A 16992-nucleotide genomic window follows, 5' to 3' on the forward strand; every position below is an offset into this window, starting at 1 on the left:
GGCTGTACTGATTTCTAGACAATATATCCATCCTATTCTGTTTTCTCACTTTCATTTATAGCAAGAAATTATTCTACCAACCTTTCTTCCTAATCCTTCAGAAGAATCAAATTGGTGCAATGTGGTTATCATGAGATGTAGATGTGTGAATTTGCAACGATCAGCAGCAATAATAAAATCAGACTATTCTTCCTTCAAGTGTAAGGAAGGGTGAAGTAGCTTCTATTGCTGCCTTGAGGAGATGGATAGCAGTGGCAATTGTGAATGTTTATTCAGCAGAAGGTTGCAGAGCTACCATTAAGCTTTAGGCCCATTTTACAAGGAGCTTAGCTACTTCCTGAGTTTCCATGGACGAGGTATCAAAGGAGAACATATGTAAGGTAGCTTCCTGGTCTTTTCATTTGACTTTCATAAAGTATTACAAACTTGATTTAATTTCTACATTATCCTGTTTGGACACCGTGTTTTGGCTTCTGTTGCTTTAAGCAAATACATTCTTGGAGTGTTCCTTTAATAAATGATATGTGTGCAATCTTATCTAACCCATCCCTGACTGCTCACTAATATGATGGACCCTGACAAAGCTGAAGTGTAGCAGCGATCAGACTGTTCTTTTCTTTTGCAGAAAATCAAAGGAAATAATAACATTATACACAAACAATGCAAATATATACGGTTCTTTGTACATGGATGCTTAATTATAAAGAACTGAACTATAGTTTTAATTTACTCCAGTCCTTTTCATTTTAACTAACTTGATTGCTGAATAACACAAATTGAGGTTATGATGATTTTAAAACAAGCATATAATTAGGAACTGTACACCAAAACCACTGCAATAGTATCAGCTACACCAGAAGTGAGTAATGTGGTGAAAAACACTTATTTTAATAGATAGTGATAACAGCTTCCTTTAGTGATATCCCAGATTGTATCCCTTTAAACACAATATAGCTCCAACACAGTATAGAGGATACAGCTAAAGATCTACAAAATGAAAACATATAGTGCATGCAAATATCTATACAGTGTTACATTAGAATATGTTTTCATTTTGAAGATCTTCAGCTGTTGGAATTCGGAACTGTGTCTGCCCTATTCACAGGGGTAATGTAGACAGTATGAGTATGCATTACCCAGCTTATTTAACTATCTAACTAAATAATATAATATCCATCAGTCTCCACAGACAGGGTACTTGTAGGTGCTTACATTAATGTGAACACTGAGGTAACAGAGATTATAAAGGCAGCCTGCGCACTGCAAAAAGTGACTTGAGAGCTAGACTTGATATGACAGCGTTTTACACCAACTATTGTTGTGGATGTGATTGTGAAGACCATTATACTTATGTGTAGATGGTTCATAGTTTGTAACTACCGAGGTAAACACAGGACTGGCTGTGCACCATATTGGAGCACAGTATCTTTCACATATTCCTGACAAACAAAACCAAAAAGAATTGCTACATAGTGTGCACTATACCAAATCCCTATGCATGTTTAACAGATGTTTTGTAGCCTTGCAATAAAAACTGTACAGCAATGCAATTCAAAACATGTATTGGGGAGTTGTTGGAAACCAAACACAATCATCTGATTCTTGTGACAGGCTGTTATATTAGTTAAGATGCTATTTAGTAAAGAAAAATAAAAAATAAATAGGTAGGTTAAAATTGTAGAGAAGATATGTAAAATACAAATGTACAAAAATGCTGTAATCCTATGGTCAGTAAGATACATGTAAGATACAGGACCAGCTACAATGATAACTTTAAGATACTGTGCTGTAATGGAATTCACAACATGTACTGGGGAGTTGTTGGAAACCTCTGTCTGACACTGCTCCATCTTCTGATTCCTGTAACAGGCTGTCCTAGTGATTGGATACCTCAGCCCAGGTGTGAAGCCAATCTCTGTAGTCTGTACTGGTCCACACCATGTTGGTCGACTCATAAATAATACAAGTCCAGCAGTAGACCTTGATTGACTCCCAGACACTAAAAATTGTTGTCCGAGTCAACCACAGTCATTGTAAGCTTTAGCTTACTCTGAGGAAATGCAAGCTCTTTAATTGGGGATTTTGTCTCGCGTTAGTGGATAATTTATGGTAAAATGGTATGAATACTTACATGGTGTTATGTCAGTTCATGGTGTTTGGAGTGTTCCTTTCTTTGACTTTGTAAAGTAAACAGTAAAGTTAAAGGTATGGCAAATCATTCTTGGAGCAAAGTGATTTAGAAGACATACCGAAAAACATACATATCTTATATTGTGCATCAATATTGGAGGATTTAATGGTGAATACAATATTTTTTTTCCAGTTACTATATATATATTTTTAATGTAGCTGAAAAACTATACAAAGAAGTTGCAAAAATGCTCAAGACCAAGCCATTTCCTAAAAGGTACAGTACACCTATAGCAATAGGCATCACAATACAACAGTTAAAGGATACAATGTGTAAAATGGACAATTCAGTTGGAAAATATATTTCTCCAAAAGTGTGTATTCACAAGAATAAAGGACTGCTAAGTACAATAATTTACACCTTGAATGTCTGTTCTCTTCTATGAGTCAATAGGTATAATAAAATGATTAAAAAAAAAAAGTTCCCAACAATGATCACGTATGTTCTAGGAATCCAAAGTAAAATGGTGAAGAAAAAAAAAAGAAGTATTTTGTAGACAAATACAAAAATAATCATGTTCCTTCTTCACTGATGTCGTTCTTTTTAGTCATTGGAAAAAAAGAAAAAGAAAAACCATGCCAGTCGCAATACTGTTATTGGGTTACAGGTAAGGTCACATTGACTGGAACCTGACTTGTTTGGGGTGCTGGAGATCCACTGTTCATGGGAGGTGGTGGTGCAGCAACTGGCTCCTGCTTGCTGATGTGGGTTATAAAACGAAGACGAAGCTGTAATGCTGGCCTGAGGTTACAGATGATCTTCTCTACCTGAAATGGAAAGCAGAACATGTTGAGGCTGCATATGTTTTATTCCCTTTAACACTGTGGGATAAGTGATTATTAAGTAACTGTTTAAACTACCTGCTTTGTATGTTGATACATGGTTTGGATAACTTTAGACACATGTAATGCAATAAGAGGTGTATACTGAACACTATAAATATCTTTATGCACCCTTAATTGATAAACTTTGCATCATATCAAAATCAATTTTGAATTTGCTTTGCATTATGGGACATTCTATAGCCAATGCTAGTTTAAAAAGATTACATGACTTTGTGCTTGATTTTATGCATCCATCAGCAATGTTTGTGGCTTAAAGGGACACTATAAGCACAAAACAAGTTAAAATTAAATAAGTTATTGTAGAGAACAGAACATGCACCTACAGTCTCAGTGTTCAAACTTCTGCTGTTTAGGAGTCAAATAAATGTATTTATGTAGCCCTAGCCACGCCACGTGATGCACACAGCCTCCATAAACACTTCCTGTAAAGAGAGATCTAATTTTTAAACTTCCTATATTGCACAGTGTGTTTAATTTATACCCCCTGCTCAATTAATAAACTGTTAACATCTGCAGAGGCCTTGTGTGTTAAAGGTTTAAAAGAGCAGGTGATAACTTTTAAAGTAAACACACTGTGGTGTAAGATAATATTGAAAACAAAACTATTTTTTTCATGTTGCATGTAGTAGTCACAGCCAGGCTAATTATAACTAGGTCTGCATAAATAGAAACAAAAGTTATTTTAACTACTAAATTGCAACAGATTGAGCAGAATCCCCAAGGAAATGCAAAATTTTCTTACCAAAACCAGGGAAACCACCCACGTTGGGTGCTAATATTCGTTCTACATCTATGCTTAAAGTGGACACAAAGCTTTATAAGCTAAGCTACTGCCTTAGTCCCCTTTTACAGCAATTAGTGTTTCCAAGATGTATTGCAGGTTGCCAATTCCTCTCATACCATAGGCCTTTTACTGGCTGAAAGGAATTTTATCACGTAAACTGTAAATATATGAGAGCCATTTCAAAAAGATTTAGTTTCTCCTTTTTTGTAGAGTATTATAGCATTGTATTACTATCCCTCAGCTAAAATTATGAACACAGGTTTCATCTACCACTCAATATCTCCAATGGTATCCTGCAAGGCAGTCCCCCAACCCACTGATAGTCCTATTTTCAGTGGAAACCCTAGTACAATATATTAAAAGAGACCATATCATCAGCGGTCTTCAAACATCCAGTGGAGATCAAAAGCTGGCTCTCTTTGCAAGCGACATACTATTGTTTATAACCCATTGTAAAAGACCAGTATCTACACTTTTGTCTCTGCACGACAATTAAAGCAGTGTGTCATTTTATGAAAATAATGAAAGCAAGCCACAGGCTCTGCAAACTGTATCGTTCGTCCATACCTTACAAACCTAAAAAATATATATACACAAGGTTAATGGCTACATCTCTTTCCTATTCAGATATCCTAACTAAATTTACAGGGCTTCTCATCAAAACGAATCCTCTCAAACTGTTGCATTAAATAAGCCTGCAACTAATTTAACTGACACAGTTAGAGGTGTCATGGCAGGGGCATGTCGATACAATTAAGATGATCACTTTGCCATAATACTCATTAAGAGTGTCTGCATACTACATAACCTCTGCAGACACTACAATTAAAATGCTGGCTTTTGCCCAAGTGGTCAGTGTCGGAGGACAATACTGAACTTACTAACTGGTTCATGCTTTCCTCGTTTTAGCTTAAAAGTAGAAAAGTGATTAAATAACATAGCATAAATTATTGTGCACTTACTTGATCTTTCACACTGTCTCCAGTAAACATATACTTCATGTGATACAGGAAGTCACAGATGGGATCCATGAAGTTTAAGTGAACACTGCATTGATCTACATTTAGAAGCATTTCATAAAAGGCCACACCAATCTATTTAAAAACAAAAAACAAGTGCATAATCACAAAATATTTTCCGTTTTTTTACGAATGTGTAAATCATTTTGAATTTACTAGAGAATTATAGATAATTAACCTCCCCCCCCCCTCCACCCCCATTATAATTAGAGCCCCCATCTAGAGGCAATAGGTTGGAGCTGGGGGGGGGGGGGGGGGAGGGGGGAGAGAGAAAGATCTTAAAAAGTTAAAAAGCAGCACCACCTGCTGACTACGATTAGGGGATGGGGTACATTAAAATGGATAAACGTTGTTTTGGTGAATTAACATGCAAGTATTCTTCTTACATATAGGCATATGAGGAATAGCATATAGGTTGTCACTGGATAGTACTGTGTGATGTGAAATTTCATTAATAAATCAGAAGGATTGACTTGCATTTATGGAATTAATGAATGCTCTTTGATCTATTTACCTCGATCATGCACCTGGTTCGTTCCTGCTGGAAGCGCTGTAGGAATGGGCCTACTAGATGGTACACATAAAGTAACTGGTATTCTGTTTTCACGATGGGTATAAGAACTTCAGGAAGGAACCTGCAGGTTAAAAAAAAAAAAATGTTTACTTTGCCTACTTCTGTTGAAGTAAATTAATACAAAGCAGCTACAGAACTATAAAACGGTTCCACGTACCATATTATTAGTTGGTCTGACATACTAAAATGAAAAAAAAAAAAAACAACTCTGCAAGAAATATACATACTTGGGGATGAGTGAGAGCTGTCCAATGCTTGAATGGTGCCACACAGCATGTGCCAAAGCCAATGTGTAACTACAACTCATTTCAGAATACGCCTTGTGGCAAGCTGTAAAGTCAAAGAGCTGGAAGGGGTAACCAACCCATTCAGACTCGGATGTCAAGCTTGGACTGTTGAGAACACTTACAATCCGATCATGCAGAACTATCCAGTAGGGTTCCTGAAAAGTTTACATTTCTAGTCATTTAATACATCACTAAATAGTTTTCACACATAAAAAATATTAATACTTCATAAACTTGAATTTTAAATTGCTTGATCAGTTTTGGTATTATTATTTAACGTCCAACTGGAAGCATGGACAAAAAAAAAAAAAAATCTTATTTTTTTTACTCTGACATTTAACTCTTGTACCAACAGTAATCTCAATGCAGGTGTCTTCTACCTTTTTTGCTAACAATTATTCAACCAAAACTAAAGAGCGCTCTCTAGAACCAACATCAAAGGACATTTTAACCAAAAATTATCTGAGCCATATGTCCATTTAAAAAAAATGTAATTATGTGGTTCTTGGATGAATGCTAAGAAGAGCGTTTGATTTCATATCTGATTAAGGATGATGGGCCTTTGAATCATTTAACATTGTGAGTGCAAACTTAACATAAAACATATTTATACTTTCCTAATTTACTACCCTATAATTTATAATTTGAAGAACAATAATAATGTTAAATAATTCAACTTACTGGTAAGGCTGTAATGATGAGTCCAATTGCATTCATCCAAGCAGTGATGTTCTCTCGTGGAACAAGAGGCTGGCTATAGGAAAACCAAAATAATACAAGCATATTAAAACTTGTCTGGTCCCTACAGGTATACATACACAGGAAATTAGCACTTGACATTGTAAGCTGCGAAACAAAGATCAGGAATGTATTTTTTGTATAAGGAATAAAATGGTAGGTGGGTAAATAAGAAGCATAAGGCCCAGTAGCTAAATCATACATTTGTTTTTTACACTATACACATTTGGTAAATGCAAAATTTAAGGAAAAGAACTAAAAAAAGGAGTTATGGTTCCCTTTTAATAAAATTATATTTAAGCTACTGCTGTAGTGCCTGAGAGAGAGGATAATAAAAATGACTTTGCATGAATTGAATTTATTACCTGATATTATTATAAGTATTATTTATAATTAGTGAAATTACATGTGGCAGAAGATTAATAAACAAAATTATTCCTTATTCTTCACCCCCCCTCTTCTTCCCTCTGGTATTGTATTTTTTTCTCTCTGCAATTAGATCTTGCAAATATCTTGAAAAGCGTAATGACATATCTCTTGACATATATAAAAAGTGTCAAAGAAAAAAATTCTGGAATGCTATGTTTGGTAAATAAAAAATCTAAGCACAATAATGGACAACCTCCATATTTACCTTTTTAATACAACATTCAGAAGTGCATTTCCAACATCTTTGCCTGGAACAGCCAAAGCCATGAGCTCTACACAGGTAACATGAAGTGCATGGGCTGCTGGATTAGGAAACTCGTTGAACCTCCAATCACAGTTTGGAAAAGGCCCGGGAGATTTACCAGCCATGGGTGAAAGAGAATTAAGGAAATTAAAAAACAAAACAAAAAAAACAAAAACAAAAAAATATATATATATATATATATATATATACACACACACACACACACACACACACACACACACACACACACACGCTTAATTTACTAAACAAAAATATCAGTTGGGTGGATAACTGTTGACTTTGTTGGACAGAAATAGTCTCATAGAAACATATTTCTCACCTGTGCCCTTCAGGACTTTACTTTTCTTTTTAATTTAGAGTACATCTGAAGTAATACTTCCATGTCCCAACAGTAGTTCAGACACTCAATTATTTATATTAATTGTCCTTCATGCAAATATATTCATCATATACACAGCAAAGAAAAAGGATATTGTCAACCAATCGGCCAATGAGCTTGCAATAATATGTATCGTCCGGGATCCAAGGGTTGTCCTCTCTGGCATTCATACCACACTTGAGGTAAGTCTCACTCAAGCACCATCCTTGAGGTCGATTATCTTTCAGAGACCCAATGATAGCATGGACAAGTTTGCGTTTCAAGTTTGTCCTCTCCCGAAGATGCATCTCATAGTAATGGAGTGTGTTGTACAAGTAGGTGACTGGTCGATCTATAAACGTATAGTAACAATTGTTATTAAGTGTCCAATATATTTGGTAGACCACTACTCTGTAGTGAATATGTGGTTTTGTATAACACAGCATACACTGGACTCCACCACTTCTTCCATGTGATGATATCCAAGATATTAGTGGGTCAAATGGTTTGCCTAGTCACAATATTAATTTGCATTCCATTAAACAACAAATAAAGAAACTTTAGCATTAAATTAGTGGAGTGTATTTAAAGGGTTACTCCAAGCAGCAGGACCACTTCAGTAAAATAAAGTGGTCATGGTGCTTGACGTCTGCATGTTCTGACCGTTGGTTTCTAAATGGTCACAAACAATTTAGAAAATGTTTATGCATAGTTATTTTTTGGCAAGACATTATATCTGTGACCTCTACAAGACGTGCTGGGATGGCATCCATTAGAAGGTACACACCATGAAACTTGTATAAGCCTCCAAGATGATCAAGCAGTGTTTCCAAGGACTTGGAGACTGGAAGTAACTCAAGAAACCTGTGGATGACTATATCAAACACAGGCAAGAAACGAAGGCAAACATTTCCAAAATAAATTGGCAGATACTGAGGCTGGATTTGCACAGGTGGGTTTACTTGCTCAGCCAGGCCTTCAAAATACAGCTTCTCTGGATATTTCTGGAAACAGTAACAAAATGTGTAGTTAGATCAAAAATATTAATAATGTAAAGATTCATAAAACATTTTTATTGTATGATATTTCTACACAAGATATGTTAAGATATATCAAATTAGCAAGTTGATTAGTATTTTTTTGTAGTTGATTTGCCCCTTATCTAAACAAATCACTTTTAACCTCAGTTCAATCAAAAGAGAACATCACAAAGATTAATAATTCATGCATACAAAATCACAACTACATTATTATGAATCAACACTGGAAAAAATAGGTCTGCAGTGTAGAAGACAAAAATGGTAATATGTATCTTTAAAGAAATCAAAATTAAAAATGGAGAAAAATAAATAAATCATTCACAGTTTCATGTATCAAGTACTTTTCAAAATTATTTACTAAAAGGAAAACGGTCACATCCATGGAATTTATACCGTTGAATAAAAACACTGAACAATTTTAAATTAATTTCTCAATGAACTATGGGTGCCTTGCCCCTACTGTTTTAACCCAGCAACTGAAAACACTCCTTTTTATTTGTTTTGCAGGAACGACAATGTTTTAATTTTAGGGTTAACATATCTCACATGTTGACACATTGACAGCCACAAGAGGGCTTCCTCCACAATATCCAAGTTAAACTCGGTTATTCAATTAGTTAATCTCATGGAGACTATTTGATTGGTGCAGTGCACCCTAACAAGTGAGTAGACAGAAAAAATGTTGTGGTATAATTGCTAAAACTTAGTCTTTAATTCACGGGGAGAGAGGTAAGGAGAAGCTCAGCTACCTCTTGTTCAGTACCCGCGGAGAAAGTCTGAAGGGTAGGAAAGGCATGATCAACATGTGGTTGAGAAAGAGAACGGCAAGGTAGTGAGAATTCTTTCCTTAGCTGTTCAATCTTGTCGGTAAAGTAGCATGCAAAGCTATCGGCTGTAAGGTTAGTTTAGGGGGTGGCCATAGAAGGGCGAAGAAGAGAGTTAAAAGGTGTCAATGAAACGCCTGGGATTGCGGGAGCATGAACTAATGAGAGAAGAAAAGTATGACTTTTTGGCGAGGGCAAGGGCTGCGCTGTATGAACACAATATGAATTTATAATGGAGATAGTCTGCCTGGGTGCAAGACTTCCTCCAGCAGCGTTCAGCACAACAGGGAGGATCTTTGCAGGTAGCGTGTTTATTTAGCATGCCACGGTTGGAGGGGTGTCCTCTTCGAGGTGCATGTTTGGAGCTAGGCTGCAGCGTTCAAGGCAGAAGTAAGCAATGCAATTGAATAGGTAAAGAGAAACATTGTTGCATTTCTCTTCTTCTCTGTATACCTTCTCTATGCCACTGATAGTGGCAAAGGACAATGATTGACAGGGAGCTAAGATGGAAGCATACAGTTGCAATATAAAAAGGCATTAGTACTAAACAGCATTATCACACCTCTAGTGTCAGGAATACACATTTATAGTGTTCCTTTAAAGCTACATTTCCCTTTTTGAGATCAATGCAAAAGTAAAGTAAGCGTACCGAATTCCTGTTGAAGTTTAAAGTACAGTTCATGTCCATAGACAAGCTTACTGTTGCTACAGGGTACCTTGTGGTAATTCATGTGCTTGGTATGCCAGTCGTTCTGCAGCCAATGTTCTGGAGAATTTTCCTTCACAAAGTCACTCACTCGGTTTCTGAAGTCATTGGGTTTCAAAAGAAGCAGCTGAATAATGAAGTAGCACACCTGGGCTTCATTTCCTTCATGACTGCGCATAGCCTACAGGAAGAACACCAAAGTACATGTTAACATCACATTGTAAAGGAGGTAGATATTTATATAGTGGAAAGTTAAAGGAGCACTATAGGGTCAGGAACACAAACATGTATTCCAGACCCTATAGGGTTAAAACCACAATTTAGCCACCCTGGTCCCCTCATGCCTCCCTAAATATAGTAAAATCTTACTTGTATTCAAGTCTGCAGCTGCTAACTTAGTCCCTGTTTCCTTTAGACTTGCCCACTGCCTGCTGACATCAGCAGAAGTGGTAACCTGATCCAATCACAATGCTTCCCCATAGGATTGGCTGAGACTGACAAAGAGGCAGATCAGGGGCAGATCCAGCACAATTCAAACACAGCCCTGGCCAATCAGCATCTCCTCATAGAGATGAATTGAATCAATGAATCTCTATGAGGAAAGTTCAATGTCTGCATGCAGAGGGAGGAGACACTGAATGTTTGGATGCCTTTTAGCAGCCATGACCCAGGAAGGATCTCTAACAGCTATCTGAGGAGTGGCCTGTGAAGTAATCACTAGGCTGTAATGTAAACACTGCATTTTTTCTGACAAGACAGTGTTTACAGCAAAAAGCCTGAAGGTAATGATTCTACTCACCAGAACAAATTCAATAAACTGTAGTTGTTCTGGTGACTATAGTGTCCCTTTAATTGGTCTATAATACACTACATTTCATTTAAATGCATGCGTAGATTAGAACACTTTCCTTATGGATATTTAAATAAATAGCCTAAACATTTATTCAATGTGGAGTCGTCTGCGGTGAAAAAGGAGAATAAAAATACATTTTTGCAGATTTAATATTTTAATAAAAGATAATAAATAATTTCTAAAAAGTATCTCAATACATAAATCTATATACATACACTGACAGTCCCTATAGTCTTCCCAGGTGCATGTGTATGGCTGAAGGGACGGACACATGGACGGATGGACGGACACACACACCCCTCATTAAAACCAATAAATATTTCCTTTCAATAATTGATTAATTATTACTGATATAAAATGTTTTTGAGGTGAGAATTGTCCTTTAAAGATACTGAAAATCAGGAAAGTTGGTAATGTTTCGGATGCCTTTTCCCAAAAAACCCTTAATGGTAAAGAGAATCTTGGATGAAAGGAAGATTGTGTACACACACAAACCAAAAACAAGCCATTGATGCACTAGACAATGGATAGCTTTGTCTCTATAATAATTGTGGAGTTTTGTTTTGCCACAGTAGAATGGGCAGACTTGCACACCACTCCCCCTACCAGGAGAAAAGGGTAAAACACTACCATTAGCATTTTCCCAGAAAACCAAACAAAACATAATTTGAATGACAAAAAAGTAATCTAATAGAAAGAAAGCAAGCAAACAACTATTCAATCATAAAAATATTTCATCACGTAGACCTCCCACAACACTATAAATAAATCTCTGTTGTACTCGCACTTGGACAAGGTTAAGTTGAAAGCAAACTCTTTACAAAAACTGGAAAAATTTGCATGGAGTAAGAAGACAAAAGTAGAATAATTACCAGGCACAAGATCAGCCTGTCAAGAGTCACAATGTTGTATTTCCACACCATGTCATTAAGCATCTCAATGCACTTATTGAGCTGTTGGCCTCCTGCAGAAGTTGAAAACTCATACACAAGGAAATCAGCAAATGTTCGGACGTGAGCTACCAGAGCTCTGGCTCCAATTCTTTCCAGAACTCTAAAAACAAAGAGAGAAGACATTACATTCATGCATTGACTCACACAGTATTGATACTCATGCATAAACCACGACGTAAGCAACTGCAATGAACAGTGGAAAACTACTGGGAGTATTTATTTCCCAACGAACATCATGAATGGTGAGGGCTTGCTTGGTAATTAAAAACAAAACGTGCAAGTAGTCATTTTAAGAAACATTTATTTGCCACCACTGCTAAGGACAAACTAATAGTGAGTAGCTCAGCAACTAAACAAATTAAAAAGTCCTTATTTGAAAGTAGACAATACCTTATTTCAAACACAGGCATATTTCAGGGTCCCATAGCCCAATTTTCAAATAGAGACTCTTTAGATTAACATGACACAAAGATTTGGCTCTAAAAATGTATTTTATCTTTTAGAGTCAATTAGTTATAATTACCATGGTGATCACCAGGGTACAATACCCTTAAAATCACCTTTATTTTATAGATGGGCTCGCCCTCCTTTAAACAGGGGTCTCTTGGGACCTCTAACTAATATCGGTATTAAATGACTCCAAGTTTAAGATACATTTATTTGTTGTTATCATCAGTTGGTCAGCATTGGTCAGAGTTAATCACCTAACGATACAGCCCTCTAAACAACCTTTTTAAAGGAGATTGATACATTTTCTGAATTAACGGTAATTTGTAAGCTGTATGCTTTAAAATTACTTGCAGTGATACGCAGTTTATGAGACGGCTTTATTGTATTTTATGTATGGATGAGCTAGAACCAGAGACTTGTGTGACTGTGGATGAAGAGGTCTTATTTTATGCACTTGCCAGATATTGGATGAAAAGCTAGCTCTTCACTTGCAGGACATCTAGTATCTAACTTTTGGTTCTTGACTCTTTACAGACTGTTGAAGCTTCCAAACTTGAAATTGCTTTTTCATATTGTGACAGATAATCAAGGTAAATTGTAGTTCTTCAAATAGCATAGTTATCAAGTTTACCTAGTAATTAAGTATCTCATTTTATACAAGTAATTTTGTCTAATGTGGGATAGCCTTCCATGAGTTACAACACAAAAAATTAATTGATCTAGCTGTGCTAAATATGCTATGACGTAAACTCTATTTACACAGGGCTGGCTTAACACATGGGCTAGTGGAGCTGCAGCCTATATGTAGAAGAACAAAACTTGTGCTATGACTTTGTGCACTGTGCCACTGTGGCATGTCTCTTCCTTCTACAGTAACTGCATCCACCTCTTTATCTGTCCCATGCTGCATACCAGGAGCAAGCTTCTGCCTGCTAATCAAAAAGGAAATAGAGGAGTGGGCAAGCAAGTCTTGAGGAGAGAGGAGTCAATAGATATGGAGCTTGTAGGATGGACAAGTATATTGGGTTGAGAGGTGGAAGTGTGTGTAAAATGTATTCTGCTAGTGTCCTTCCAGCACCATCTCCACCAGATATTCAGAACACTCGGGAGTAAGTACTTTCAATTGGAGCCTGTCGGCCTATCATAATTGGGAACACTAGGCCTAATAGGCTTTTCTATCAAATAGATTTACCCACAGAGAAAACTATACTGTTATGTGTCTATTCTGATTTGTTGTTGTTATTATAACAAAAAGGTGTGGGTTTATGTTTGTTAAACACTTAAATATCTATATATTTAAGATTCTACACAATAAAAGAAAAAAAATGCTTCTAATTTATGTAGCATAGATGTTATGCCGTTTCATCTGAGAGAACAAAAGCCATACACATGCCAACACTTATAATCCAATGCTCCTCCAGAGCAAAAATCATTTGACAATTATTTCACACATAGCTTCTGAAAGAAACAGAATAGGAACTAGGAATTCAAATCAATGATTTAAAATCAATTCTTATGCACTTACTTAGATGCTGTAAAACAAACAAAAGGAAGATGTACTATAATAAGACCAATTAGAGACTAAATAAATATATTTACCGATAACCAATTTGGTTGATTTGATCAGTTTCTAACAGCATTTTCCAGAGAAGACAGAGGAAAAGAGGGGGTGATCCCTGCAAGGAGAAGTGTGTGATGATGTCATTTTCATTAGTCATAGACTTCCACTTCCGATATTCTTCCTCCACATTCTTTTTTAGGTTAAAGCGACTTTCTTGTGGTACATTGTTCTGCTTGAAGAATGCCTGTTCATAAAAAAAACCAAAAAAATTAAATAAAATTCTAAAATTTGTGTCCGTTAACAATGCCAACAATACCAACAAGATATAGAGGTAAAAATTTACAATGTTGGACATGAGAAAAACAATCCACAAAATTCTTAATAAGGTAAATAATTTAATGGGAAACTGTGTATAGAGTGTATACATTCTGGTACTCTAGTTTCTATGTCAGGTAGTTACAGAAAGCTAGCCATTTACTTAACAATAAAAGTAATGGTCTTGTAAAAAAGTGCAGTCAACGATGTGTTGCATATATAACAGACAAAATACATTGTATACCATATTGCAAGTTAGCATGATGGCCCTAAAACAATTGGTATCACAACAAGCTGTATTTAAATAGAATTTAGAAACGAGACACTCAGAGCATCATAACTATTACAGTTCATGCTGTGGTACCTCCTATTACAATGAGTAAAACCTCTTGATACACTTCATTACCAGACCATGATTTTTATCATAAAAATAAAATAAACCCCTCTCTTAAAATGACTTGGAACTGACCTTTTATACACTCAAATAGAGTAAAAAATACATTTATTGAAAAATACAGACAAATATATCACAGAAAAGAAAATAACTTTTGCGGATGAAAAATATGTCTATGAAAAAAAATATAGCTAAAAAAACAGCCACATAAAAAATTATAAAATTAAAGTCCAGACCTTATTTGAATGCTCGGCGTCCCGAGTTAGCAAAGATGAATACTGCTGCAAAAAAATATCAAATAACGGTCCTCTTTATAATCCAGATGCTGGCTGATATCCGACCTCTCCAAACGCGTTTCTCCGCTTCGGCGGCTTTTTCAATGGATGAGGTCTGTGTCTCTGTGTTCTCTTTATATAGCAGTTTTTGCCGACAATCATTTGCACACGGCAAATCCAAAACTCCGATGTGTAATGCAAAGTTGACTTCTATGTAACTAGTTAGTTACTAAGTGTTCATGCCTAATTGCTCAAAAAATAGATACTTATTATAGGCAGCATATAACCATTTCTATTTTCTATTTACTTCTGTTGCTATAGTAACCCCGCCTGATCGGGTTTAAATGCAACTGCCGTTTCTAATATTAACAAGCATGAAAGAGAAAGTAGAATAACGTAAGATTTTCTGAATTAAACAGAAAGTCAATGATTATAAATATAACTCCTCCATAATCTGGTGGTTACAGTGTATCCCAATTTCATAACTGGAGATTTCGGCACATAAGATTACTTAACTTTATTTACTCATGTTACCAAGGTAACACTTGACTCGGTAAGCGAAGAGAACCTTTCCATTAACACCTTAAGGTTTTTTTATTGTTATGTATCAGAAAAGTGAGTATCATTGGTCCCCCATAATCTATTCTCTAAATATACAGAGACATGATGTCTTGGAACTTATACTATTAATTTTAAACGGTATAATGGATGCTTTTGTGAATAAAAGCATAACTCCCCTTATCAACTTATAAAAATATATAAAAGAAAAATTAAAAAAGGTGCCCTATAAAAGTAGAAATCTCTATTTATATGTATAAAAATAAGGATGATTCTATATAGCAGACTAATGTAGAAAATAAAACTAAAGATAAATAAAAACAAAAATAAAAATAAAATAAAAATTATCTAAATAGACGCAAAAAATCCTATATTTGCGCTTCTGCTACCACTTCTAGATATAAATGCATGTGGGATTAAAGATGTTATATGCCATTAATTTTAATAAAAAATGGAGATTTAAAGGACGATTCATCCCAAAAAATGACACAGCTCAAATTCGGCATTCAGACCCTTAGGCTGCAGCGTATCAAGTTGATATATCCATTTCATCTCAGTGATGCCCAGTTGTTTGGTATGGTCTCCTCCTCTCCAGTTTTTAATTACTCTACATATCCCCTTAAAATTCAAAAGGCTCATATCCGAATTGTGTGTTTGTTTAAAGTGGGCCGATACTGAATGTTGCATATATCCCTTCTTTATATTCAGCATATGTTCCCTAATTCTAATGTACAGTTGCCTCTTTGTTCTTCCTACGTACTGGAGCCCACATGGGCACTCCAGTACATATATCACGTTGGTGCTTTGACAGGTAATATGTTCTTTTATTTTAAAGGATTCCGTTTTGCTAGTGACTTCAAATACTCCTTTTGTGTGTTTGTGCTTTCTTTCTTTACACGCTATACAGTCCAAACAATAGAAGAATCCATTTTTCTTTGTTGTAGTTATGGTATTCTTTCTTTTTACATGTATATTAGTCATTTTCCTTCGTAAGTTCGGTGCACCCCTAAAGATGATCCTTGGTCTTTCCGGTAACATACTAGCCAGAATTTTATCTTTTTTCAATAGATGCCAGTGTCTTGTGAGTATCTTTTTTAGTTGTAAATTTTCTTTGTTGTAGTTCAGAATTATTGCTGGAAATACTTCTCCTGATTCTGTTGCATTTGATTTATCCTTAATTTTCAATAGGTTAGTTCGGTCTAAATGATCCACTCTACTTAATGCCTCATCTATTTCAATCTCTTGGTACTTTTTCGACATAAACTTTTTCTTTACTGCTTCCGCTTGTTCCATGTAGACTTCAGAGTCTGTACAGTTCCGTCTTAAGCGTCTAAATTCATTGTAAGGTACATTCTTAAGCCATAACGGTAGATGACAACTCTCTTTCAGAATGAAGCTGTTCACGTCAACTTCTTTGAAGTGCGTTTTCGTTTTAAGTGTACCAGAATCAACATAGATAACAAGATCAAGGAATACTACCTCTGTCTTACTGTAAGTGGTGTTTAGTTTAACTCCCCATGTGTTCTTATTAATATATTCTAAAAACTTTTGCAGGTCTTCCATTTCTCCTTCC

General features: G+C 35.7%; 1 protein-coding gene across 1 annotated transcript in view; it reads right to left on the minus strand.

Annotated features, from left to right (window-relative positions):
- Nucleotides 1–1731: 1731 nt before the first annotated feature.
- The window catches only part of LOC134587104 (mediator of RNA polymerase II transcription subunit 23-like), a 92181-nt gene continuing 76920 nt past the window's right edge, over nt 1732–16992 (minus strand). Inside the window, 11 exon segments of the mRNA XM_063443230.1 lie at nt 1732–2958; nt 4783–4914; nt 5354–5474; nt 5641–5855; nt 6382–6454; nt 7073–7238; nt 7606–7842; nt 8278–8494; nt 10071–10241; nt 11786–11966; nt 13916–14121. Of these exon segments, the coding sequence (XP_063299300.1) occupies nt 2785–2958; nt 4783–4914; nt 5354–5474; nt 5641–5855; nt 6382–6454; nt 7073–7238; nt 7606–7842; nt 8278–8494; nt 10071–10241; nt 11786–11966; nt 13916–14121 (1893 nt within the window). The 3' untranslated portion in view covers nt 1732–2784.

The sequence above is a fragment of the Pelobates fuscus genome, chromosome 2, assembly GCF_036172605.1.
Source record: "Pelobates fuscus isolate aPelFus1 chromosome 2, aPelFus1.pri, whole genome shotgun sequence".
NCBI lineage: Eukaryota > Metazoa > Chordata > Amphibia > Anura > Pelobatidae > Pelobates > Pelobates fuscus.